The 27518-nt window shown below is 43.1% G+C and overlaps 1 protein-coding gene across 9 annotated transcripts in view; it reads left to right on the top strand.

The window, feature by feature from the left end:
- The window catches only part of MBNL2 (muscleblind like splicing regulator 2), a 156674-nt gene that overhangs the window by 81200 nt on the left and 47956 nt on the right, over positions 1-27518 (top strand). For all 9 annotated transcript variants that reach the window (XM_036249548.1, XM_036249547.1, XM_036249550.1 and 6 more), the window contains exon 3: positions 23603-23767. In XM_036249548.1, coding sequence (XP_036105441.1) covers positions 23603-23767 — 165 coding nt within the window. The remainder of the gene's footprint in view (positions 1-23602; positions 23768-27518) is intronic.

Below are 27518 nucleotides of genomic sequence, written 5' to 3' on the forward strand. Positions count from 1 at the left end.
GAGAAAGGTCATTCCTCTGGCCATCTGGGTATTTACTTTTCTTTAGAAATGAATTTCCTGGTAAAAATAATAATCTCCTATTCAACACTGGCCATGCCCACAGACCAACCATCTTAAATGTTACATCTGACCTTTGTCTTATTTATTCCACTATTCACATACATCATGCTTAGTGTGCATGATGTTATGACGAGAGCAATCTTAGATGACCTTGATGTGTTATTGATCCCCATAGCAGAGTATCTCTTTTAGCTTTGGTGTGTTCATAGAAGGTACCAGCAACCACTTTGAGGGAAGTTGTAAAAGAAAAGGCCCTGAAAGATGTGCAGAGATGGTAAGTCCTGACTCTTAAGTAAGGGCAGGCTAGCAGGAGGGAACAAACGTGGTTATAACACTATGGTCATAACCCTTAACTGCCAGCAAGGTACCAAAACAAAAAGCCTGGTGGAGGAGACATGTCTGAATGGGACTAGGAAGGTAGTGGAGGAGAGGACATCTGAGAGGGGATGTGAGCCACAGAGCACAGGCTGGAGGCAGGCAAGTGTGGGATGTTTGGAATCCGAGAGTGATGCAGTTGGACTGCAGTGTGGAGGAATATGGAGCGTGCAGGGTGACGAAAGGACAATGCTGCATTAAAACAGGATTGTGGGAGAGCTTGAACACCAAAGTGAGGAATTTGAAATTCATTCGGTAACTCAAGACAGTGAAAGATTTGAGCAGGGAGATGAAAACTTGGAAAAATGAACTTTGCAACTGTTAGAGGTTGACTTGCATCTCCTCCAAATTCATATGTTGAATTACAAAGTGTAGCTTTATTAGGAGATAGGGTCCTCACAGGGTTGATCAAGTTAAAGCAGGGTCATTAGGGTGAGACTTAATCCATGTGACTGGTATTCTTATTGAAATGGGAAAATTGTATGCAGAGGTACACATAGAGGAAAGACAATGCAAAGAGACACAGGGAGAAGATGGCATGTTGAAACCAAGGTGAAGGCCCAGAACAGATTCTCCCCTAGAGCCTTCAGAGGGAGGGTGGCCCTGCCAATACCTTGGTTTTGGATTTTAGCCTTCAGAACTGTGAGACAGTATATTTATTTCTGTTGTGAAGTCTCCCTGTCTGTGGTACTTTTCAGCCCTAGCAAACTAATAGACAATGATAGTGTGTGAGATGGAATAGAGGGGACAGAATCCTTGCTCTAGCAATGAAATAGTACATGTCTCGCAGAGGATGGTGGCAATGGGAAATCAAAGGAAGAGAAAGAGATAGAGATGCTTCATGATTGAACCACTGGCAGAAATGTCAAGGTACGAGGTACAGCAAAGAATCAGCTCCTCATGCTTTGTTCAGGGTTTGCACTGGGCATGAAAAGGCCTGGGTTCTAGTTAGTCTTGGCTCTAACTCCAAGCAGTTCTGTGATCACTGACAAATCCCATCTCTCTTTCTAGGCTAGTGTCTCTATTGCAAAAGGAGGGGATTGCTCTAGATCATCTTAGATCTAAGAATTTTGATTTTATGACACCAATTAGATGAAGAAGTTTTATGTTAGATGCAATAAATAACACGTTTGTATGTGTGCTTTTGTGTACATAGGAGTGAGCTTTATTTTATAGTCCACCTATTTCTACAAGGAATTAGAGGGAGCCTTCAAAATTCAGCATCATGGTTTTTAAAAAGAACAACAAAGTGGAAAATCAGTCCAAAAGAAACAAGAAACATATCACAGGTCACCTGAGATGAACTCATTATTGGATTTGAACTGTAGCTCCAAGTTTCCTGGCAATTAAAGCAACAAGAAATACATGTGCTCATTGTCTGATAAAAATCGGTGTAATATGATTAGTTCTTGAGAAAAACATCTAGATATGCTGAGTGCTCAGATAAGATTACACTTAAGAATATGCTGATTCAAGATACCCTGAGAGCCATGCAAAAATCCATACTCTCTAATCCAATAATTCCACTTAAACCAAGGAAGTAAAAATGGGAGGCAGGACTATGCTATAAAAATGCTTGTCACAAAAATTTTTAAGAAAGTGCAAAACTGTAAAGAACCCAAATGGGAGAAATCATTCATTGTGGTGCATTCACCCAGGGAAGTGTAATGCAGGCATCAAGAACTAGATCCCTCGCTGCTGAGAGGAGCAAGCTGATGATAGGCCCAGTGAAAATACCCAGAGGATAAAATTATTTCTTCACCAAGATTTTAACTATATAAAGTGGGGAAAGTATCAAAGCAAGTCCTCAAACATAGTAATAACTATAATAGGACGGTGCTCTTAAAAGTGACCCTCCCCCACCCCCACGCACATTTTTCCAAATTGTTAAATTGTTAACAATTAAATTTTAAAAAACAAGCCAATTCACATACTTTAGTTTTACTTTCTAGCTACATATTGTAGGATTACATCTTTTAACTATAAGAAAATGCTAAAATAGCAAACTGAAATTTTATTACTTGGGGGGAAAGCTGTTAATTTCTTGAAATAGTTTTTGTTTTGTAGAAATTGTCTTAACATTGGATGTTGGTGGTCATGCGGAAGCCCTCCTTGTTTGCTTCTAGGTTACTGAAGCTGGCTAATGTAAAACCGTGCTGAAATGCCGGTAAGGGACCAGTGGTGGGTTAGGCTCCATAAGTCCTCTGCCCATAGCACCTTCCTAGGCCTCCATCCCTTGGTTAAATCTATTCTAGTCAACTCCCAGGCACCAATATTCCCCCTTGGCATGACCTGCCCCATTGCTCATTACAGATACTTTTTCTCTGTGCCATTCTCCATCTTGTTATTTCTTTGAAGGAAAAGAGCGCCTATCCCTGGTATATATTCGAATGACACTAATTATGACCAAGAACTAACTACTAGTGTTGAGTTGAAACACTGAAAAATTTTTACTTATTTTTAATTTATTTTGGTTAATTCTCACCCAAGAATATTTTTCCATTGATTTTTTTAAAGATAGAGTGGAAGGGAAGGAGGGAGAGAGAGAAACATTGATGTGAGAGAGACACGTGGATTGGTTGCCTCCCACACAACCCCAACCTGGGTGGGGATAGAACCTGCAACCCGGGTACATGTCCTTTACTGGGAATCAAACCTGCAACCCTTCGGTCCTTGGGTGAATTCTTTAACCGCTAAAGCCAAACCAGCCAAGGCAAAACACTGAAAAAATTTTAATTTGTAAATCCCCACGGCATGTGAGAATAACCTAGAAATGAGCCGGACTAGGCAATAACTCCAAAAAATTGGTTTATAGAAGAAAGATTTAGGTGCACATGTCATGAGCTGGTCCAGCCTTTGGCAAACGCTTCCAAACGTGCAAGAATCAATCCACATTGATAGGATGCGGGGGTGAAACCCATCATTTTGAGTGGCGCAGAAAAAGCATTTGATAAAACCCAACCGCCTCTCGTGATAAACAGAAGTTCCTCCTCTACTTGCAGCATTTCTCCCGCTTCGCCTTTCTTTTCTAGCTTTTTCCTACTTTTGCATTTTTCTCACAATCTACTATTTCCTTTAACCTGAGCAAAAGGATTAACAAATTACTCCACACTAACGTTTTAATGATTTCAGGTTTTTTTTCATTGTAAAAAGGCCTGGATCAGAAAGAGTAGGAAATATCTCCAAGAAGCGAGTCTGTAATGCTGAGGATCAGACCAGGAAACCCCAGGAGTCTTTCTCCTCCCCAGTGGTCTCACTGACTCACAGTCTGCTCCAACAGCAGCCAGTGGGTTTAAAATGGAAATGTCAATAGCCTATGACTCAAGCATTCATGTACCGTTTGTCACTTCCTACTTACCGGTTTTTGAAAAATTAAAATCCTTTTTTAACATTGAAGAATTTTCTCTGAGCTCCATACTACTAATTATGTTTTTATTACCTGTTGATTAAGAACACGCCTTACAAAAGTTACTGTGAATTCAATGAACTATTATGTGCTTGAATCTGCATTTTATTCCTGACTACAGCGTTGTATAACTTTGGAGACCATAATACATATATTTGCAAGTCATTATGTATTCATTCCACAAGCCGTGGTTAGTGGCACACACATCCATGTTCCTCTGGCAAAAATCCCCTCCACTGGAGCAGCAAAGCTCCACAGAGGGAAAAACATTGATCATTTCAGAGTAAAATAAGTTCCAGAAAATTCTTAGCAGAAATTTTACATATATATGCCAAAGAGAACTACATGCCTCAGTGCCTTAGGACCACAAATTTAAAAACGGAGATCCCCATGCTACCCCCTAAGAGCTAGAGCTCCAATGGCTCTTAGCACCCTAACATTTGCCAGGCTAACGGTAGGTCCAATGTGTTCACTTTAGATCCTGCAAATAGAAGCTGAGATGCCAGTTTGGTTAGCCCGGGGCAAACGCTCAGTGCTCCTCCCTGCTTTCCTTCTCTTCTACACAGCCAGCTGCACGCCAGCCCTCTACCACACGTGATGAAGTCCTGCCCCTTCACGGAGGGCAGGGCGGAGAAACTCACGTTCAGACAGTGTGCTCTTGGTGGGATACTCATGCAATTAAAAGAAAAAATTATATTGCGCAGAAGGGAGAAACTGGGGAAGAGGAGGTAGGAGGATTACTTGATATTGTTCAGTGTGACTTGGGTTGGCAGGACTTAGACCAGGACTTTCTGCCTTAAAGACCTTTTCTTCTCTTGCCTTTCTTCAAGGAGCATCTGCAGCCTGTTGCTTAAACAGCCTTTGATGGATGGCTTTGTCCCCACAGTGCAGCTCCAAGAGGTAGTAAGAGAGACAGGCTGATCCTTTCCCAGCTGTTCGGATTTTAGAGCTGAGCTGGAGGCTGTGGGGATAGCCATCCATTTTCTTTCAAGGAGAGCGGGAAAGGTCTGGGGGCTGGCATGCTAGAGATATGGTAGCCCCCCACCCCAATCTGGGCCTCTTGAATTTAAGCCCTTCTTGCTCTCCCAGCCTCTGGCCCATTCCCTGATCACAAGGGCAGTGCTAAATGGAGAAGTGTATGAGATCAGCAATATTTAGTGATTGGGAGTCTGACATAATGCACTTTCTCATAATTTATTAAAGTTGCTAATACATTTCAAAAATATGTGAAGAACATGGAAACCTCTGGGTAAAATCGTTCAGTGCATTAACCCTCCATTGATTTTGCATCTCAATCAGAGTAAAAGCCCAAGTCCTTCTGATGACCCGGAAGATTCTCCACCCTCTGGTCACCTTGCTCCCCTCACCTCTCCCATCTGAGTTACTACCCTAACCTTGCCTCCCTCTGCTCCGGCTGCACTACCTGGTTGCTCTCCTGGAGTGACAGCCCTGCTCAGTGTCATTGCACGTCTGGGCTCCTCTTCCCAGGCTTGTTTCCCTGCTTCTTCCAGACCTCAGCCGCCATCTGCTCACTGAGACCTTCTTCGGTCACCCCAACAAAAATTGTCAAGTTCACCACCCACACACTTCCTATCTCCTTTAGATTGATTTTTCTCCCTAGCACTTAACACAATCATACCCACTATATATTTTACTTATTGATCTTGTTTCGAGTCTGTCTTCCCCCATTAAAATGTAAGCTCCCCGAGGGAAGGGACTTTTGCCGATTGTTCATTAGTCTCCCTCCATGCTGACAGCAGTGTCTTCCACAGAGAAGGTGCCAATTAAATATGCATTGAGTGAGTAAATGACCGAAAACAGTGCTGAAGTCTGTCCAAGGACATGATTGTCGGAAGCATCTTGTCATGATATCTTTCCTCCACCGAGATAGTCAGCAACTAAGATCAACAAGGTTGTTGAGGGTTGTGGAGGGGAGGAGGCCAGATGCCGGGCTGCACGGAGTGTTTCCCTTGGCTTTCCAGAGAGCTAAGGTGGAATCCTGACTTTACCACCAGCCACCAATGGCTCTGTGACTGTTGACAGGCTATTCCACATAGGTGAGTCATTTTCCTCAATTCATTCAATATGTTAAAGAAAGATAATGGCACAAAATTCTAGGGTTGTTGTAAGAATCAAGGTCAATGTATGTAAAACATCTGGTGGATAGCAAGCCTTCATAAAAGTAAAAGCTATTTTCATATATGTAAATCATTGGTTTTAATTTGTAGGTGTTTGCATTATTGGTAAAAGTAGGAATTCACATACTTGTTGGCATTTTCATTTTAGGGAACACATTGAGACTATTTTAAAACTTCTTGCAATTTCCATGTATATGTTTGTCCTTGTAAAAAATTCCGTGTATTTTTTATCCTTTTAGAAATTTTTAAAAAGCCTACTACATACAATTTTATTAGATTCCGGTATGTATTTGTACTATTTAGGGATCATTAAATGGGAAGAAATAGTTTCTAAAGCAGTGAAAATCACCTTCAAGTTATATTTGTTCACCTCCTAGATCTCATCCTACAAGGTTTACAGGGTCTTGCCTTGCAAAATGTGTCTTCCAAAGATTTGTTTGTTAGTAGACATTGATGGTATACACGCTCTATGCAGCACTGTGCTCTACATTGTTGGCTGTTGTGAGGCAAATGAGAGAGCTTCTACTCAGGAGCAATTTACAGTAAAACCCTGCGACTGAGTTCTGACAGCCCTAGTGATAAGAGCAGGCATTAGGTTTTCTGCATCACCTGAGAGGAGCAGATTGCTAGAGAAGTGCAGGGATGGCAAAAATGCTTTTCCAGGGGTGGATGGGGAGTGGTTGGAGAATGATTCGTGTGGAGGAAGGTCTGCTAAACTGGGCCTTGGAAGGGGAGTGGCATTTGGACCATTTGAATTGGAGAAGAAGACAGAGGAATGGAAACAGCTTGAAGAAAGTCATAGAGGAGGCTGGAAGGCACCAGGCCTCAGGCTTCCCAACCCCGACTGGACGTGAATCTAGGTCATATGAAAGGAGAACAGTGGGATGAGCCTAGAAAGGAAGGAAGCTCATTGTCTGACACCACTGAGGCCTTGCTCGTAGATAAGAGTATCTGGGCACAATTCAGGAAGACATGGATATTGTATGAGGCTCTGAGAGGGAGACTGATGCACCCAGGGCCATGGCTGAAGAGGTTTCTTCATGGCTGTCAATACCTTTCACATGCTCAGGCCTCCAAGTGTCCATCTCCAGACCACACCTCCTCCTTGAACTTCAGATCACTGTATCCACTTGCCTAATGTGACACCTCTACTTTGATGTTATAGGCATCTCAAACTCAGTATGTTCAAAACACAACTCCTGCTATTTCTCCAAAACCCACCTGACCCATGCCTTCTGCACCTCAGTTGATTACAATTCCACTTTACCAGAGTGCAGGCTCAGAACTCCTCTCTCCTCCTTAACTGATCTCTTTCACACTCGAGATCCAGTGTCAGAAATCCTGTTGGGTCTACCTTCAAAATATCACCTGAACCTACTTCTTCTCACCACCTCCACTGCCACCAACCTGTCTAAGCCATCATAGCCCCTCCCCTGATGACTGCCACAGCACGACTAGTGTCCCCATGCCAACTCTGGTCCCCATTCTCTATTCTCAACATAGCAGTCAGGGCAACCCTCCTACAATGTCAGTCAGATCATGTCACTCCTCTGCTCAAAATCCCCATTTCCTTCCAAGTAAAAAAGTCCTTTCAATGGCCTATAAGGTCCTACATGGTGAAGCGTCTGTTACTTCCCTGACCTCCTTTTCAACTCTGCCCTGGCTCAAGGTGCCCAGGTTCACTGTCCTCCTGGTGCATCTTCAGGTTCATTCACCTTAGATGTGCCAGGCATGCTTCCTCCTTGGAGTACTGGTACTGGTTGTTATCTCCACCTAGAATGTGCTTCTTCCAGATGTAGGCCATGCCCCACTCTCCACCTACTTCCAATCTCTGCTCCAAAATTACTTTTGTCGATAAGGTGGATGCTGCTTACCAAATTCAAAAGGGCAAACCAACCCCCTACAGCATTCCCCATTCTACTTATCTCATCCCCCACCACCTAGAACTTGGCACATTCTACTCTTTAACGTATTTATTACATGTATTGCCTGTCTGCCCTATCCAGAAGCTAAGTTCCACAAAGACAGGTAACTGTGAATTTTGTTACTGATATAGTCCGTGTTCCTAGAACATTTCCTGGCACATGGTAGATATGCAACAAATATTTGAATGAATGATGGGCAGAGTGCTGCTGGAAGGGAGACCCATGAGGGTCTGTAGTCAGCATCAGGCTACATAAACAGCTTGTACTGGCCTGGTGGGGGCAGTGGGAATGAAAATTGAGAGATGGTGCAGGAGACAGAGTGTACGTGCATCCAGGACCACATAACGCCATGCAGGAGGCATGAGGCTTCGTGATGGATGAAGCACCAGTCACAGGTCAGCCTGTGTGGAGCTGTAAGATACACTGTGCTCCGGAAGCAGGCACTGTGTGCTCACCCTGCCCCTCTGTCCTGATTGATCACAGAAGCAACCAGGTGAAATGCAGCAGATAAGAAGGAACAAAAACTGGTCCTGCACAAACAGCTCCAAATGGTATGACCTCCCAGGGAGTCCCACAAAGTTCGAGCTCTGACGTGCCCAGGACAGGCAGATGTTTCACGCTGGGGTCATCTAAAGGAAGAAGAGAGTTGCCCACCCTCCACCCTACTCTTTCTGGGAAACTGCCCCCATTTGAAGTTTTAGGCCTTTTTAGTCAGGCAAAGCAGAGAGATATTCCTGAACTGTACATGCATAATTCTGAAACTATAGCTTGAATATGTATAACCCATTTATCTCCCTGAAGTCTGAGTGCCTCACTTAAACATTTCGAGAGCTTTTGATCTCCCCATGACAGGGTTGTTAGTCCTAATACCTGGAGATGTGCTGAGAAGGGCCTACTTTGGTTGTTCCTATCAATCATTTCTATCAATTAAAATTCACCCGTATTTATAAAATGTACTCAATCACTTTAATTGCATTTGTAGGAATGCATGATTTATGAAATATTACATGCATCTTCTGGCTAATATTAGACATAAATATTACTTATTACTATGGTTTCTTCCCTTTCTTCTATTCATGTATATGTGCATTGCAGATCTGTGCATCCAGAGATTCTCAAAGATAGGAACAATTTATTTTTCACCTTTGCATCCACTTGGGCTCAGGATAGTACCAGACACATGGTAGTAATCAGTAATTTATATTCTCAGAGGGTGGCAGTTGTGGCTGAGCCAGGTTGAGTAAGTTCAAACCTTGGCTCTTCCCCTTATAAGCTGTGTGACTTTGGGCAAGCTGTTGAACCTGTCTGAGCCTTGGTTTCCATATTGGCAAAGGGGGGGATAAACATAAGACCTACCCCAGAGGCTTATAATGAACACAAACACAATAATTCCTGTAAAGTACTTAGCACCATGCTTGGCACATCACAAGCATTTAATAAACAACATTTTTAGAATTATATGAACATGTGGAAGAAGTACTGTGATCAAAAACGGTGGCTTGGGGTTACACTGTCTGGGTTGAAATCCTTGTTTTGTCTCTTGCTACTTTTATGACCTGGGACAAGATTGTTACTCTCCCCAGGTATCTGTTCTCCCTTCTATCCAATGAGATATTTAGTGGCGCCTCCCTCTCTCATAGGTTTGTCTAAGACAATGCACGTGAGACACTTAGCACAGTGCCTAGCATATATATAATAATTAGTCAATAATAGTAATAATACTGGAATGTATTTGTACTCAACAAATATCACGAAGTATATTACCGTGTATATTACCATATGTGTAATTCTCTTTAAGAAACAACAACAACATTGGACTATCTAATAATGGACTGATTTAGTTTACAGATAAATTTGAGCAGTAGTTTCTAGACTATCAGGAGCTTACGTATCCAACCAGTGGCAATGAATGGGGGCATTTGGTGTTTGTTGAAGGAAAATACTATACTTTACAGTGTATGGGGAGGTCATAAGAAGCAGAGGGAGTAACGTCATATCTCAGTGTTTGGCTGGATCAGATGGGAAGGGCCCCCGAGTCTGGAGTTAATTCTGCAAACTGCACTGAAGAGATGCTGACTGTGAGCCCAGGAGTGCTGTCTCCGTCTCTCTCTCCTAGGTTCATTTTGGAGAAATGTTCAGCCACAGGAAGTCGAGAAATTAGTAAGGGTCTACTGCGAGTGGGGGACAGTGAGGGCAAGTCCAGGAAGATGATCCTTGGTGGGTCCGTGGGTGAGCAGCAGCTGTGCCCAGTGGCCGCAGGGCCCAGCCAGCAGGCTTTTCCAGATGCACAAGCCAAGCAGAGCTTTAGTCATGAAGGAGCCTGGAGGAAGGCAGGTTCTCAGACCTTGAACGTGGAGGTGGAGGAACGAACCTTGTGGTGCCTTAGAACATATGAACTGAGACGCCCAGTGGGTGAACAAGGTCGGGAGGAAGGCAGAAACTTGGAACTTTGGTCAGAGCGGCCACCTAGCCATCAAAACTGGAGGTGCTGAGTCGGCATCAGCCAGGGGCAAAGCCCAGCCTCAGTTCAGGACTTGTCCTGGGAACCTGAGGAAAGAAGGAACAGGGGAGGTGGTGGGAGGGTCCAGTTATGGGAAACCCACACAGCAGGCCTATTCTCTGTGCCCTCTTCTCTACGGTTTTCCTCGACGGGTCAAATGCTTGTGAAGGCGGCCTCATGCGTGAGACCACAGGAGCCTGAATTGACCTTTGTAAAAGCAACTCCAAAATTCTGGCCAGATTTACACATTTTCTTTGACTTCCCTCTTGCTTGACTAAATGACCCCCACCCTATGCAATTTTAATATCAAGAACAATTTTTATATCCTGAGAGAAGGATATAAAAATTATCCCAACATTTCTCTTTGAAAATGGATCTTCAGAGACTCAGTAGGCCTTTATGCATTACTAATGAGTTCTTTAGTGAAACATTTTGTCTGTTACTAAAATAAATCTCTCCTATTAAGTCTTCCATATGAAAAATCGGATAGCATTTAAGCCGACTAGTTTCATTTGTAGAAAATCACTGTACTTGTTAAGGATTTGGGAGTTGTTATAGTTTATTTTTGATCAGACAGAGGGATCTTATTAGCTGAGTTCATGAAAAAAATTAGAACACACATTCACAGAACCTTTGTGTTTTGCTGGTGTAGCCACCACTCTCATGAAAAAAATACATTATCTAGCATTCCTTATAGGTGACTGTATTAGTTTCCTAGGGCTGCTATTGTGAGTACCACAAACCAGGTGACTTAGAACAACAGAAATGAACTCTCTCACAGTTTTGGAGGCTAGAAGTCTGAAATTAGGGTGTCAGCAGTGCCCTGTTCCCTTGGAAGGTCTAGGGAAGGATGTGTTTCTGCTCTGGCAGCCTCGGGTGCCCCTAGGCTTGGAGATGGCCATCTTCTCTCTGTGTGTCTTCACGTCGTCTCCCCTCTGCGCATGTTCCTGTCGGAATTTCTCCTTCTCACAAAACACCGTTCATGTAGGATCAGTACCCACCCCACGACCTCATCTTAATCTAATCACCCCTGTAAAAACCCAATCTCCAAAAAAAAAGTCGTCTTGTAAGGAACTGGAGCTTTAGACATCAACACATCTTTCCAGGAAGACACAATTCAACCCATAACACTGACCAGAGCCACCCCCCCTGACATTCATTATCACACAAGGTTACCCATCAGTTCTAAACACATCTTTTCTGTGCTGAGCCAAAACTGTTCCCCATAGCTTCTCCCACTGACCACAAGGGGCAGTGGAGAGAGCTCCTTCTTCAGTCAAGGCTGACTATCATTTAGCAACATGACCTTGGGAAGTACCTTCAAACCCTTCTGAGCTTCATTTTCCTTCCTTTAATCTGGGGTAACATATTACAAGAATGTTGTGAAGGTCTAATAGGATACTGTATGTAAAGAATACTTTTCAAGATGAGATTCGAATGTTCCATTGGATTTCATGTTTCTTAATAACGGCTCTGCAGGGGGGCCGACCACAGCAGACTCTGGGGCCTTCTGCCCGATTAGGAGGTCTAGCCCAGCCCTGCACTTACGACCTGTAGCAACTCTGGGAAGTTACTGTCCCTCTCTCTGTCCCTCTTTTTATCCCATAAAATGAGAATATTTACAGTATTTCTGTTGAGATCTTGTATTGAAAGTTAGAATATGATCAATAAAAGCACTAGCACAGCCCTGGCCTGTTTGGCTCAGCGGTTAGAGTGTCAGCCTGCGGTCCAGAGAGACCGGGCTTCAGTTCCCACTAGGAGCACGTACTGCGGTTGCAGTTTGTCCCGGGCCCTGGTTGGTCATACGGGTGGCAGCCACTGGATGTGTCCCTTTCACATCGATGTTTCTCTCTCTGTCTCTCTTCCTCTCTCTCCCTCCCACTTATAAAAATAAATAAAAATAAAAAATTTAAAAAAGCACTAGCACATGTTAGGTGCACTATTATATGTCTGAGCTGTTTTAATTGAGAATAGGCTTCCATTCCAGTTTGTGGCATAGAGTAGATGCTCCGAAAATGTTTGTTGAATAAAGAAATGGAACCCAGCCTGTGTGGCTCAGTGGTGGAGCATCAGCCCATGCACCAAGAGGTAGCCGGTTCAATTCCCGGTCAGGACACATGCCCAGGTGTGGGCCCAATCCCCAGTAAGGGACATGCAGGAGGAGGCCAATTGATGTTCTCTCTCATTGATGTTTCTATCTCTCTATCCCTCTCACTTAAAAATCAATAAAGGGAAAAAATTATTTTCTTTGAAGAAAGAAATGGAGGCATGGCTGCCGCTCCCGGAGACAGACGTGCTAAGCGCACACGTCCGCTGTGTAAGGCTGCGCAGCCTCTGCCCGCCCAAGCGCACATCAGCACTGGGGCAGTGGTGCAAGGGGCCACGCCCGACCCGTCCCAGGCTGCTTTCCCCAGCTAAGTGCAGCTGACTCCTGCTGCAGTTCATTTTGCAGGTCAGTCCCCAGCCACCAAGTAATCCCAACCAGCCTGAAAGGAGTGTTCTTTTCATGTTACTAAAATGAGTACACTTTAAAAGATACTCTAGCTTTCCAACTTCTTCCAGTTGCTTCTTCTCCCAGTAGCCCTTGTTTTCCTGAGCTTTTCCCCAATCTTCCTCCCCTTCCTAACCGCCCCTTCCCCATGCTCCAATCCAGACATCACCAGGCCCTTCTCCCACCTCCTCCTGGAAGCCTTCCCAACTTGACACCAACAACTAAAGTACTCCGGATTTGTCACAAGCATATGTATAATCAGGTGTGATATGCAAAATATTTTAATGTAAATACCTCCCAGGTGGGCAGCAATCAATGGGGAATGTACCCGATCTGGGTCAAGGAGGCCCCCTACTGTGCCAGACTTAACTCTTTGATTCCTGGGATCGTGGGGGAGGGGTCAGATTTGGGGGAAGGGATTGCAGTAACCAGAGAAGTAGGGAAAACACCTGAGACTTGACAGGCTTGGGGCAGTGGCTGTTTCCATTCTTTTGGTAGACAGCACAGCTGTATGGGAGCATAGCCACGCAGTGTCAGGCTTTAAGACTGATGGGCTACAGGTCTGAATTCCGGGAAAGCCTCTGTGAGGATACTGATTCACCACACGCTTTTCGAATCAGGCTGAAAAGGACTGTACAATAACAGAAGACGTGTAATAAGGTTTTGTCTCTTTGGACAGACTTCACTTATTTAGAAAACAACCCCCCCTTCTGGAATTGCTAATAACTGATGATAATAAAAATAGCAGCCAATGTTTACTCAGCATTTACCTAGAGCATTGTTCCAGGTGCTGTGTCTGAAGGTCTAGGAGGCTGCGGGAATTGATCCTCCACACAGTGGCTGTGAATAGGCTTGTCTTAATTTTCCAAACTGCGAACTCTCACTCCCCACCCACCTCCCTCCACATGTTCCCAACCAGATGATCCGGTAAAGATTTTAGTTGGAATGTGGACTGTCTCTCCTCTGGAGTCCCCCCTGGCTCCTGAAGTGGGTAGAGTTCCCTGCAGTGTCTTCTCACAGGCACCTGAATCCCTGACATGGCACTGAGCACTCTGCGTTTCCATTGCCCATTAGGTATCACAGGGCTTGCCCTGGCTGGTGTGGCTCAGGCGGCTGGGCCTCACCCCCCGCGCTGAAAGGCTGCCAGTTCTGTTCAAGGTCAGAGCACATGCCCCGTGTCTGTTCTGTTCCTGGGGGGGAGCAGCCAATCAGTTTCTCTCTCACATCTATGATTTCCTTTCCCTCTCCCTGCCCCTCTCTCTCTAAAAATCAATTTTAAAAATCTTTAAAAAACATCATAGAGCTTGACCCATAGAAGGGGCCCAATAAGATTTGCTGAAGGAAAGAAAGGAGGCCGTTTTCTAACATGCATTGAGTGCCCACTGTGCAAGGGTCCCTGCACTGTGGGCTTTGAGAGCTATGAGACATGGACTGGAATGGCCTGCTCTCCCCCACAGGGAAATTTCTACTGCTGTGTTATTAATATTTCATAGAGCTTCTGTTTCACCCATGGCTATGGCAATGCTCACATTTGTCAATGTGATGTTAGGAAATCTAGACGCTATGAAATCAAATAGCCACTGGACAGGTCTGTGTTATGCTGATATATCATCAGGATGCACACGAAGCAGTGTACCTCTGTGGCTCCGAAGACATGTGCCATCTAGTTGAATAAAATATGTTTCAAATGAAGCATCTGATGCCCAGAAATTAGTTCCCTTAAATCTCTGGAGAATGGAAAGACTATTTTTAGTCTCACTGATTTTTCTTAACTGACACATTTTCGGTGAACATACAAAGCTAACAGGAGAGATAACCCTTACCACTATATACAGGGCTTAGCCCTTTAAAATTGACAAACAGCTCTTTCCAAACATAAGACACAAGTAGTATGAGAAACTAAATCTACCAGAGCAATCAAAATCCATTAAAAAACACACACATTTAAACATGCTTTGACATGGCAAACGGCAAACAATTGATCCTCTTCGCTTCTCTTCCCCTTTATTAATTTTATTTTTCACTTGCTCTAAATGATCACAGAATTAGGTCTTAATAGCACAGGCCAATAGTGTTCGAAGGAGCAGGCCAGTGGCATTAGCAGGGTAATGAATGAGTCAGAGCTGTTCACACAGCCCTGGTGATGGCCCCAAGGTGTTCCCGGAGTCTCCGGATAACAGGCTGCCCTAAATGCAAATCCAGAATAGGAACACTGGGAGCGCACGCAGCTCCCTCTAAGGAAGTTAAAAGCACCAGCACTGGGGGACAGCTCTGGGCATCACCCCCACTGTCAGGGTGTGGCAGTGGAATGATCTATTATGCCTGTTCCGATGGTTTCCTGGGAAAGAAATGCAAACTAAACTACAGTTTCCACTACAATTTAGGCCATCCACAAGGTGATTCCCGCATTTTCTTGCCCTCCCCCACACTCGTGGTTGTGCACAGACTGGTAGTGGGTGAAACTGGAGGCATTGGTAACTGCCCATCAGTCTGTGCCCTTTTCCCTAGTTTACCCCTCCAGCGACTTCTCCGTCCTCCTTGTGTCTATCTTCCTGCACATTTCCTCTGTACCACGGAAGCAGCAGAGAAAAAGGAACACATCCCCCCAAAAAGAGAAGATGATAAATATTCCCTTTTTTTATCTTCAATAAGTACATTTGATGCTTTTAACAAGAGTCTTACATATATAGACTATAAAAGATGAATCGTAATGTAAATTGAACTAAATTAATTATACACAGAAAGGGCTTATTATAAATGTATACCTAATATTGATGATACGGGCAGTTGTTCATTTTTATGGAAGTTCTAGTTAATCATTTGCTCATAGTGAGTCTCCAAATCCATAGTTTCCTCTAATTCTGATACCCTTATGGGGTTGACTATCATTAGCTGTATTATGTGGCTGGAACGAGTAATACAAAGAGCTCATGTGCTTCAATTAGTTGATTTAAATTCAAAAGAAGTCTAGCCCTGGCTGGTGCTGCTCAGTGGTTAGAGTGTCGGCCCACACACGGAAGGGTCACAGGTTCAATCCCCGAGAAACCAATCGATGTGTTTCTCTCGCATCGATGTTTTTTTCTCTTTCACCCCCCACCCCCATCCCTTTCACTCTCTCTAAAAATCAGTGGGAAAAAATATCCTCAGGTGAGGATTAACAAAAAAGAATTAGTCTAAAAGCCTAATCTGCCCCTTGCCTTCAAGTAGGGGGATTTCATTTCCAGAGTTAATGTTATAAATTAAGCTGTAATGTAAATAATCATTCTATTTTCCTACACTTTTGCTTGCCCATGTCCTTCCAGAAATGTGCTGGAGAAGGACCAAAAAGTTCAGGCCAAATGTTAAAGTCAGCCTTTGCCACCTGACTTAGACCCATGAAAATGACACACCAGTATAAATCTGCTCACCTACTCAAATCAAGGCCTTCATTTTTATCCCACTTTCAAAAACCTTGAGAGATTTTGAAACTGTAGAGAGACGGAGACTGAGCATCTGCTAGTTTAGTCACTTAGAAAAGTCTGCTAAACAGCTTACCTGTCACAAGGACCAAAACAGTGGTCTGTTTGGTTGAATTGTTCACTTTCAAACTGTGTGTGCTGTGGGTCCTTAATAAATCCTCCTAGACATAATAAATTTTGACTCAATTTGCCACTTGTGCCGATACGCCTCGTCACGCGGTCTCCTCACAATTGTCAGAACATATCGGGACTGTTGCCAACATGTATCCCTGGTGTCACGTTTTACTGTAACTGCTGGTTTATGTAGCTTTCCCCTTTTACTAGATTAGGAACATTCAAGGGAAAACAGATGTGGAATAGATGCTGTATAACAAGTTATGATTATTTTTTTCAGAGCCACTTTTGCTGTCTCTTGAGGTCTTACCACCATCAGAGGAAGTTGAGACGTGGAAATAGAATCATCCCCATTTGACAGATGAGAAAATTGAGGCACAGACTATTCTAAGTTATTTATAAAAGTTCATATGGCCATTTTGGACTGAAGCCACGACCAGAATTTCAGGATTGCCCCACTGTAATCCATCACTACTTTCAGCTCCAGATTAGTCATGCCATGTGAGTCAGCCCTGGCAAGTTTCGGTAGGGAAGATATCAAAGAAAAACAGATCTGAGGCTCTTCTGAAGAGATAAATGCCAGTTTTGGCACTGATTGTGAGAAGGAGGATAATAAAGGGGCAAAGAGCTTGGTAGGCCACGGAGAAGCACAGTGATAGAGAAACCGAACTAATATTAGAAAGGTTGTTCTTAATACCGTGTAGTTTTATCTACTATGCAGAGAAGTGTTAATGGTAATAGTAATAATGAGGATGAGCATGATGATGATGATGATGATGATGATAATAGTAATAATAATAATAATACAGAGGGTTTATTATGCGCCAGGAACTATTCCAACACTTTATATGTGTTAACTCTTAACCCTTACAAAAGTCTGTGAGGTAGGAACTATTGTTATCTTCATTTCCCAGATGTGGCAACTGGAGGCCACAGTGCCCCCAGCAGAGCTGGATTTGAGCCCCAACAGCCCAGCTCCGGAGACCGCGCCCTCTCCCACGGGGTTAACCCGCTTCCCCAAGAGAGGTTGCAAGACAGACGCGCTCAGGAACCAGACTCCAGGACAAGAGCACCTGTCCCGCTATCCGGGTTTCACTGAGTTCATTTCACACGTGTGGAATGCAGGGAAACCCGAGGGGTTCTTCCACGGCCTTCCCATGGCCAGCGTTGGGGTCTGGAGCAGGCTCCTGGCCTCCCAGTGTCCCCACTGACCGTTCAGAGTGTGGCCCCTCGGCCTCAGCCGTTGAGTCAGCACGCTCCAACCCGCGGCCTGGCCTGCTCTCTTGAAAACATCATCACGTGCTGAAAGCAGTTAGTGGCCAAGTCCCAACTGAAAGAGGCAGAATTCAGTAGGTCAGGCTGTGAACCTGGCCCTCCGCCGGAATTGTTCTCTCCCAAAGGGGCCTTTTCAGAGTCTGCTGATCAATGACATGGCCCACACCAAGGCGCAATTCAAATTATTCCCAAGTAACGCATGCAGCAGAGGCCTGTGAACTGTCTGGATTGTAGATCATATAAAATCCATTGCTTTTCCCATGGAAAACAAATGGGATATAGTTGTCTATAGGCTGTTCCTCTGGGCATAAACTCCTATTGTTAATTCGTTTAACAATCTTCTAATTAATGTTTTCTCTTTTCCTTCCATATTTTAATTGACTTTTTAAATTAGGAGCATACTAGGAAAAGATTCTAAAAATTACTTGTTTTAAAATAAGCAATTAGAAAATCTCATGTTCCAATTATGCTTTCTCTGTCTCGCACCGACCTGAATCTGAAATCTTTTCTTAGACAAAGCTGCATTTATTCTGTCCCACGCCGCGTAATGGCCGTGTAATTCTGATAGCTCCGATCTGTTGTTCTGCCAAGTACATATTTCAGTTACGGAGCATCTTCCTTCATCATGTTGAGAATCAATGCGTGTACTCTGTATTAGAATTTTCTATGGTTGCTTATTTTAATAAACTTAATTCAGCTGTAAAGTCTTACTTGTTTCTAATCATCCTCCCTAATCTAAGTATTCCAGGAGTAGAGATTATTTTTCGGAGGTAGAATAAACTGCACAAATCCTATGTAATCTCAGAATTATGTCATTTAAAAAAAATAGTGGTCTTCAAACAATGTGAACTGTAATAAAATTAGAGATATCACATCTACTAACCAGGGTAAAATTTTACATGTGGCATAAAACCTAGGACTGATCTTGACAGTCTCCTGCTTAGAAACGGTCAGTGGCAATGAAATGCATACCTTTTCACTTCACTCTCCAAGTTTCTTGTTATCTCGCTTCAGTCTACTACTTTCTGCGTCATCTTTTATCACCCCCACCCCAAACCATACCGCCTCTGTACTCCATCCTTGAGGAACCTTGTGAAAGCCCCCAAATGGTACATTCTCTTTCTCTAGCTCTCATTGTTGTATTCTCCCTCTCAGCACACACACACACACACACACACACACTCACTCACATTTCTGCCACCACTCACCACCCTGCCAAATTTATTCTCTCCTCCAGGTCTCAGGGTAAATGTCACTTCTTTAAGCCCTTCCCTGACCTACTAGTATCAACCCTAACCCTCTCCCACTGTCCTCTCTCAGCATTTTCCTCTAGAACATGTATTTCTGTTTGTAACTACACATTTGTCGGTGTCATTATTTGGCTAATGTCCTTCTTCACCACTCGACTGCAGCTTCAGGAGGGAGGGCCACATATCTTGTGTTTAATCACCTTCGGTTAAGTAGCGCTTAGCCCAATACCGGGCACACAGTAGGACTTGAGTAAATATTTGTTGAATGAACAAATGAGCAAGACCCTAGCCTGGAAGTATACCAAGTATACCAAGAACAGGGGTGCGTGTGATGCAAACCACTTGCTATTTCCATACCGGGTTGTCCCACCTGGGGTGAGCTAAGACCCAGAGAGGGCCTGTGTGACTCCACATTAGTCCCTGGTGTAGCCCACCTCCCTGGCCTTCGCCTGGCTCCTGTTTTCCGGTCCCACGAGACTTTTCGCAAGGGCTCTGGAATGCCCCCTCCTGTCTCCATCCCACAGAAGCTGCACCAGCCCCTTCTCTAGGGCCTGGACCCCACCTCTCTTATCTCTCTGGAAACAGGTTTTAACCAAAATCTGAAAGGGAGGAAGAGTTCAAATAAAACAAAAACAATCCTGGCAGCCACAGGAAGACGTTTCCGACACATTTTTTATCTTTATGTCTCAGAAATCAGGAGACACTATTTTTGACGCTCTGGTTTCACAGTGACACACAAGACGCTTTGCATTTCCGTCCGCTGCCCTCTCCATTCGGTCCTGACAGCTCGCGCCGATAATCAGCAGTCGTTGTGTGATGATATGTATCCTGACAAATCTTGTGCCTTGACAAAAACGTCCTTACAAGTTGTTTACTGTGTCAAAGAGCTTATTCTATCTCGACAGCAGTTTTTCCGGTAGGATTTTAGAACCCTTACTAAAATCTGCTGCCTAGAGTTTCCCAGGGCTGGACTCCATATGCTTCAGGCTTCCATGTGCCACACCCTTCAACTTATGAATACTAGACTGAACTACTGGACAGGGCTGTCTCTTTAAATACGGGTGCTTACAGAAAGACCATGTAGAATGGAAAATGATGTTAAATATAAGATACTTGAAAAAATATAATTAAGTGGTTTTTATCATGTTTCGAAGTGAAAGTTTATAAAAGAACCAAAAAGCCAGTCCAAATACAACTAAATCTGTTATCTTGCACTTCCTGTAAACAAAATGGCATAGACAAGTATTATTCTTTCTTTGGTGATAATGACGCCACTTCCTCCGTGCCTACTATGTGCCAAGTATTTTTCTCAGCCTTGTTCATGTGTTAACTCATGCAAACAACGGGTCTCAAAGGAAAGCACAATAATCATTTTCATTGTGCAGATGAAAACACAAAAACAAAGAACCTGCTGCACAAGGAATTCAAGAAATTTGCTCACAGTTACACAGGTAGAAATAGGCAGAGCCAAAGGCACGTGTCCAGACTGCCTCCAGAGCCTGTAGTTTCATCGCTCCTCCATCCTCTTACCAGGAGAGACCCAGGCAAATGATCTTTTGATCTTTTTCCATTCCTAATTCCTCATATATATTTTATTATATTTAATATTGTAATATGTCTTCTATTAAAGTGTGAAGAATAATGCTAGATTTTTTATCCTCCCTGGATTTTAGCTGTTGCTAATAAACAGCTTGGTACAGTGATGTGAGTCCAGTAGACCGGGTTTACAATCCAGCTCTACCACTTACCAGTTATATGACCTGAGGAAAGTTCCTTAATCTTTCTAAGCCCATTTGCTATTTTGTAAAATAGGGATCGTTGCAGCTGTTTTAAAGAGAAAATGAGATAACCACCTATAAGTTGTCTGGCACATGGGTGATCAATAATATACCTTACCCCAAGTGTGTAAGTAAGAACACTAGGAAATTGCATTAATTCTCAAGAAAAAGAAGGTTCCATCAGTAAATTACTAATTGGGTATTATAAATTATGTTCTATTGGCGGCAAATAGTTTATATAGTTTCTTAAGATTCCCAGTTGTATCAAGAGATAACAGCATTTACAAGAAAGCCGTATTTTTTTCTGGCCTAATTGAAATTTTCATACGCAGCTACAAAGCACTACACTAGAAGAGAGGGACCAAATTGACTATTACCTGAATGAGCAAAACTGAACAGCCAGACTGGTAGAGGCGAGGACGTTCCACAAATTGCATCCCATTCTGTGGAGCTCTGCTTTCCCAAATCCTCCCGTTAGGCCCATCTGTACCTTTGTGTACATCGGCCTCTAAGTGGACCTTGTATACATGAGACTTTCTGGTGTCAGCTTCCTAGTGAAGTGATTGTGACTAAAGAGAGTTTGGATTGAGGTTGTCAGAGAGAAACCTGGGTGGCTTAGCCTCTCTACAAGAAATGTTACTCTGTTTCATTCTCCCCCACCCTTGCTGATGGGCAGTAACTGTGTCTTGTATCCCATGGCCACCTCCCATCATATGTATGTATCTGGGCACCTGACAGAAGGCAGCCAATCCAAAGCCTGGCCATGCCTACGCTGTAGGAGCCGGCCCCTCCTGAGTACGTTCATGGAGATTTGATTTCAGCAAGCTGAGAGACTAAAGCAATTATCAAGGGAGGGCAGAAAGAGGGGATAAAATAAGAGGTGCTGAAGCTAGGGCTAGGGGGCCCCTGGGATGTCACAGAGCAAAGTAAGGTTAGGATAAAAACTTTATCCCAAAACTTGCAGAGCAAAGTAGTTGGAAAGAGAGAGAGGTTCCTAGATGGCTTTGATTCAGGCTATTTTTAATTATGGTTCCGCTTTACTGGTATCTCTATGATAGACCTTCCAACTCTTGACCATAGAAAGGTGCATGAAATATAAACTTGAGACTCAGGAGACATGCTGACATTGCCCATTGTTATAGAATTTTATTGTCAGAAACAAAATTGGTTCCCTGTGATGTGCCCAGGTCCTCATTCTGTGTCCTCCCAGCAGAGGGTGACACAGTCTCCAATGCTGCTAACAGTGGGGTCTTAGGGCAAGACTGGCTGATGAGCACAGACCACCAGGACTGGGCCTGAGATGATGTCCCTCCTTCTTCAGAAAGATTCACGCTAGGGAGGGAGCCTGAACGCCAGAAGTGCAGCTGAAATCAGTGGGAAGCAGAGTGAGAACTCCAGATGTTTAGAATTAGGATGACTGTAAACCAATTTGTATCCCCAGATCCACAAGATTGCTTTTAAAAATTATTTTTGTGTCTGGTAAACAAACCCATATTCTCTCTTTTTTGTTGTTGTTGCAAATAGACTAATTCTTTAGGGAATGATAATACTCATCCTGGTTAACACAGTTTGCTATTCTTTCTCCAGAAATTGCATAATTCACATCAACATGATTCTCTCAATTGGTAGTTTTGAAAACTTGGGACTTCAGTATAAACACTACCATTTGCAATTACTCTTCAAGACTGGTTTGATGCATGTGTCACCTAATAATTTTTTTTTTTGCTTTGCCAACTTTAATGTCCAAATGCTACCTTAGCCATAAACATTCTTCACTATGTCATATCATGATAATAAATTTGATACAACTGTCATAGGAGTGAGGCAGGGACATGGTGTAGCAGCTTTTGTGTAGCAAACTAATCAGCTGCAAGTGATTATCTGAATTTATGCCTGGAAATTTTACCTGTGTATAAATGACTAAGAAAAGTCTGCTCCCATACTACCATTGCCTCTTCTTCAATAATGCAAATTAGGGGAATCTTCAGCCCATCTTAAACACAAGAGGTTCTTATTATTATTCCTACTTTGTCATTACAATAGCATGCACAACCCAGTGTATAGCAGGTTCAAAGCCTCCTTTTTATAAATCACAATAGATGGCCTCCTCTGACGGCCCTCCACACTGCTTAGGAGAAGGCTCTGTCTTCACCCTCAGCAGCCACATCTCTTTAGAGTCTGTGGTCAGAGATAGAGCCCATAGAAACAACTGCCCTGGCCAGGTGGCTCCGTTGGTTGGAGTTTGTCCTGTACACCAAAATAGGTTGGGATTCAATTCCCAGTCAGGGCATATACCTAGGTTGCCGGTTTAATTTTTGGTCGGAAGGCAATCAATCGTGTTCCTCTCTCACATCTCTCTCTCTCTCTTTTCTCCTTCCTTTCTAAAGTCAATAAACATATCCTCAAGTGAGGATTAGAAAATAATAATAATAATAAAAGAAGGAAAGAAGAAAAATAAAAATAAAAACAATAACCAATCAGTTTTTATTTCTCTTTCCCCCTTCCTTTCCAAAATCAAAAAACATATCCTCAGGTGAGGATTAAAATAATAATAAAAAGAAAGAAGGAAAGAAAAATAAAAACAACAACAACCAATCTCAGGAAGCTGTTCTACTTAACAGATTTGAGCAAGGTTGATCATTCCTAATGCCTGATTCACTCCTTGTGTGTTCCAGCTCTGTTCTATGTTCCAACACATGCATTCGTGCACACACACACACACACACACACACGGGATCCTTGCCTTTGTATATATGGAGTGAGTGTGAAATGGTTAACAATAGAGTTGAAAGCTACTTATAACGGTCCTAAACCAAAACATTCATTTTACAGGGCCGTTGTTCAAGAGAGAACTGCAAGTATCTTCACCCTCCAACACATTTAAAAACTCAACTAGAAATTAATGGGAGGAACAATTTGATCCAGCAAAAAACTGCAGCAGCAATGCTTGCCCAGCAGATGCAATTTATGTTTCCAGGAACCCCACTTCATCCAGTGGTGAGTACATCGCGTCTAATGATGGGCTTGATGATTAAAGCGCTGGTGCGGGCGATGCCACGTTGACCCGGGATGGCCTCTCTCTACTTTGTCTGTGGCTACAATTAAAGCAAATAGCCTTGACACTAAAGGGATGCTGAAAATAGGGTTTTTACAATTATGTAAATGGAAAGACGTGTGTAGAAACAGTAGGCAAAGACAATTTCTAATCCGTCTGGGAAATCGGTGTTGCTCCAGCTTTTTCTTACCAGTAAACGATATTTGTACCATCTTAGAATGGGAATAGTTCTACATTTTCATTCAGAGTATGAATGGATGATCTATGTAAAGAAGAGGTTTTGATGGCTAAAACTTTTTTTTTTAGCAAGGTAGCTGACAGATTATTTAGCTCAATGGCATCATTTTAAGAATGAGGAAAGTGAGAAACCAGGGATTTGGCCTGGGACTGGGACTCAGACATGCTGACCAGCAGCCCAGAGGGACGCCTTAGCCCCAAGCCTCTGTCTTTGGGAGGCCTGGCAGGGGCGCGGCAGCTGTGGCAAGGACGACAAGACTAAGTGTGTTTCATTGTGTAACTTTTTCTCCCTGATTTCACGGTATTTCAAAGTCCTCCTGTACAGGTCTGGATGTTGTTGTAGGCATGAGGCCCTGGAGGAAAGGAGTGCATTTAGCTTTAGCGGATTTCATTTATATTTGTGAATTATTTGCAAAAACAAGCTAATTTAAAAGAAAAAAAACAAAGCCAGTGAAGTGAGAGAAATTTGCTTAAAAAAAAAAAGTACATACACAAAAGACTATTGTTAAAAATCAGCCTTTATTGTATAAAAATTCTACATCATAGAAAGCTGCTAAGTTAAAAGGCAGAGTTCCCGGTGAGTTAAATTTTCTTATTGTGTGTCTGTGAGATGAGGTGGGGAGGGCGAGTGTGGCTCAGAAAGAGGGGAGAGAATCTGGGGAAATTGTTAGTCAATCTGCTGATGTCAAGGTCAAGAATGGTGGCACAAAGTAGCCGGGAACCAGCTCTGCCTAGATTGAAAGAGAAAAAGTTCCAGCCCTGGCGGGTTTGGCTCAGCAGTTGGAGCGTCGGCCTGTGGATCAGAGAGTCCCTGGTTCGGTTCCCGCTAGGGGCACGTACCAAAAAAGAAAATCTCCAGCTGAAGGTGGCTCCAAGATAAATTAGATCTAGTCTTTAGGGGACAGTTCATGGGAAGGGCAAAGTAAGATTCAGGCGCAGGGAATTACGATTTTGGCTGAGGCAGGAAAGGCTGCCTGGAGGAAGTCCCAAACAAACGCGTCCTAAAGGATGAGTAGAAGTTAGTCTAGATGAAAGGACAACGCAAATAGAGTTCTAAATACATTTAGCACCAAAAATAGGCATTTAAGTGGATCTATTTAAAACCATGCACATATATAATTTATGGTTCTCTTTATTGATGCACAAACATAAATTATTTTATTAAGTTACCTAAATGCTAAAATAATTTAATTATAAGATATTAAATAATGTCTATGGGAATAGATTTAGAACCACCAAGGTCAGCCTAGTAACACTGTGTTACATATCGCACTCATTTTCATCACTCACTTCTTATGTATGTAGAATTCATAAGGATGGACCCTGGTACTCAGTAACGGCAACCTCGATAAGAAAATTTCGTTCTTGTTGTTAACTAGTAGTTGAATTCTGTTTGAAAGTTATGTTTATGTATTATCTCAAATATTAATTAGAAATCAATAACCATGTTTATTAAAAAAGGAGTATTGCATTTAAATATTTTAATAAAGTGTCTTAAGTTATAAGAAGTATTAGAATAAAAAGTGTAATAAATTAGGAATTAATGACCTAGTATAGTATAGTAACCCGCAAAAGTACCTGGAACATGTAAATGTCACCTTACAAGGAAACAGTCTTTGCATTGTGATTAGGTTAGGTATCTTGAGATGGAGAAATCCATCTGGATTAATGCAGTCACCCCTCTCTCTGCCAATACTCCTCCAAGATCTAGTTTTTCCCCTGGATAATCAGCAATCCCTACAGCAGCAGAAGACAGGTAGCCCACACCTGACTAATGGTCACAGAGTTTGGATCCCTGGCAGGCTAAAGATAACATCATGACCTAAGTTATATTTAAGTTCCTGAGTCCGAAGATGGAACCACCCCCTGGCTACTTTCCCATGAAACCGGAACAGAGGGACACTGGAACAGACCTCAGAGCTGTCCTTAAGACTTGAAGAAATGACTCATCACCCTTACCTTACCTGCAACCAGTCAGCTCCCCAGCATGACCTCAAAACCCTAAACTATGATGTCTTGTGATGTTGCCCTATGTAATATGTAACAGACATGCCATTGCAGAGTTTGGATTTTTTAGCATTAGCTTCCCATTCACCTAAATAAATAGCCATTCTTAATAAAATAGCCAATATTTCCCTACTGAAAATAAATAAATAAATGCAATCACAACTATCCTTCTAAGAAAGAAACAAAGAGAGAGTTGACACGGATAGAGAGGAGAAAGGCTATGAGCCCACGGAAGCCGAAACGGGAGTGATGTGGCCACAAACCGAGGAATGCCAGCCACCACCAGAAGACAGAAGAGACAAGGAGTGGATTTCTCCCTAGAGCCTCCAAAGTGAGTGCGGTCTTGCCAACGCCTTGATTTTGACCCAGTGAGATGGATTTCAGATTTATGGCCTCCAGAACCATGAAAGGATACATGTGTGTTGTTTTAAACCACCAAGTTCATGGGAATTTGTTAGGCCAGCCACAAGAAACTAACACATGCAGAGCCCGGCTGGTGTTGCTCAGTGGTTGAGCGTCGACCCATGCACCAAGAGCTTGCCAGTTCAGTTCCTGGTCAGGGCACATGCCCAGGCTGTGGGCCTGATCCCCACTGGGGGGCATGCAGGAGGCAGCCAATCGATGTTCTCTCTCGTCGATGTCTCTATCTCTCTCTCCTTCTCCTTTCCTCTCTCTCTAAAATCAATAAAGAAAAATATATTTTTAACAAACAAGAAACTAATACATGCAGAAATTGCTTAAGATAAATAACTTGATAGAGTAACAAGTACACTCCATTTTTTAGGTTTCCCTCCAAGTTAAAATTCTCTGTATTTTTCCACTCCCTCTATCTCCTGTCCACCCTGAAATCTCTCACCAATGACTTTCATCTTTCTAAACTGATGGTCACTTTTGCCTTCATTGTATTCACTCGAGCTCTTAGCGATATTCAACACATGTAATAAACCTCTCCTTCGTGGGGTACTCCTCTCTCTGATCACTCCTTCCTTCTCTCTCTAATATGCCTCTCTACTAGTAGTTGAGGCTTCCATACATTGAGGATCCCAGAACTGGACATGTCTCTCATTTACCTTCTCCTTCTAGCGCCGCCCATCCCTGTGGCTGTACATCATCCACAGACCAAGAGTGATCGCGAATGTGGGTTTCCAGATTTCTCTGAGTCCCAGGCTCCTGCATCCAACTTCCTACTGGATTCACCTTTAAATTCCTCACAGGATCTCAGCATGTTCATGACCAAACTATTTACTCCACTATGTTCCCTTGTTAGTAAACGCAGCCAGCAGTTTCAAACTAAAACTAAGCAGACTGTCTCGTGCATGCTTTTCCATGTTCGTTTCATCAGTGAGTCCTGACATCTCTATGTCCACATCCGTTTGCTGCTCTACCTCCCAGCACTCTTGTCTGAGCTACCATCAGCCTTTTATCAAAATACTTTATGAGCATTTCCTT

This window comes from Molossus molossus, unplaced genomic scaffold, assembly GCF_014108415.1.
Source record: "Molossus molossus isolate mMolMol1 unplaced genomic scaffold, mMolMol1.p scaffold_m16_p_9, whole genome shotgun sequence".
NCBI lineage: Eukaryota > Metazoa > Chordata > Mammalia > Chiroptera > Molossidae > Molossus > Molossus molossus.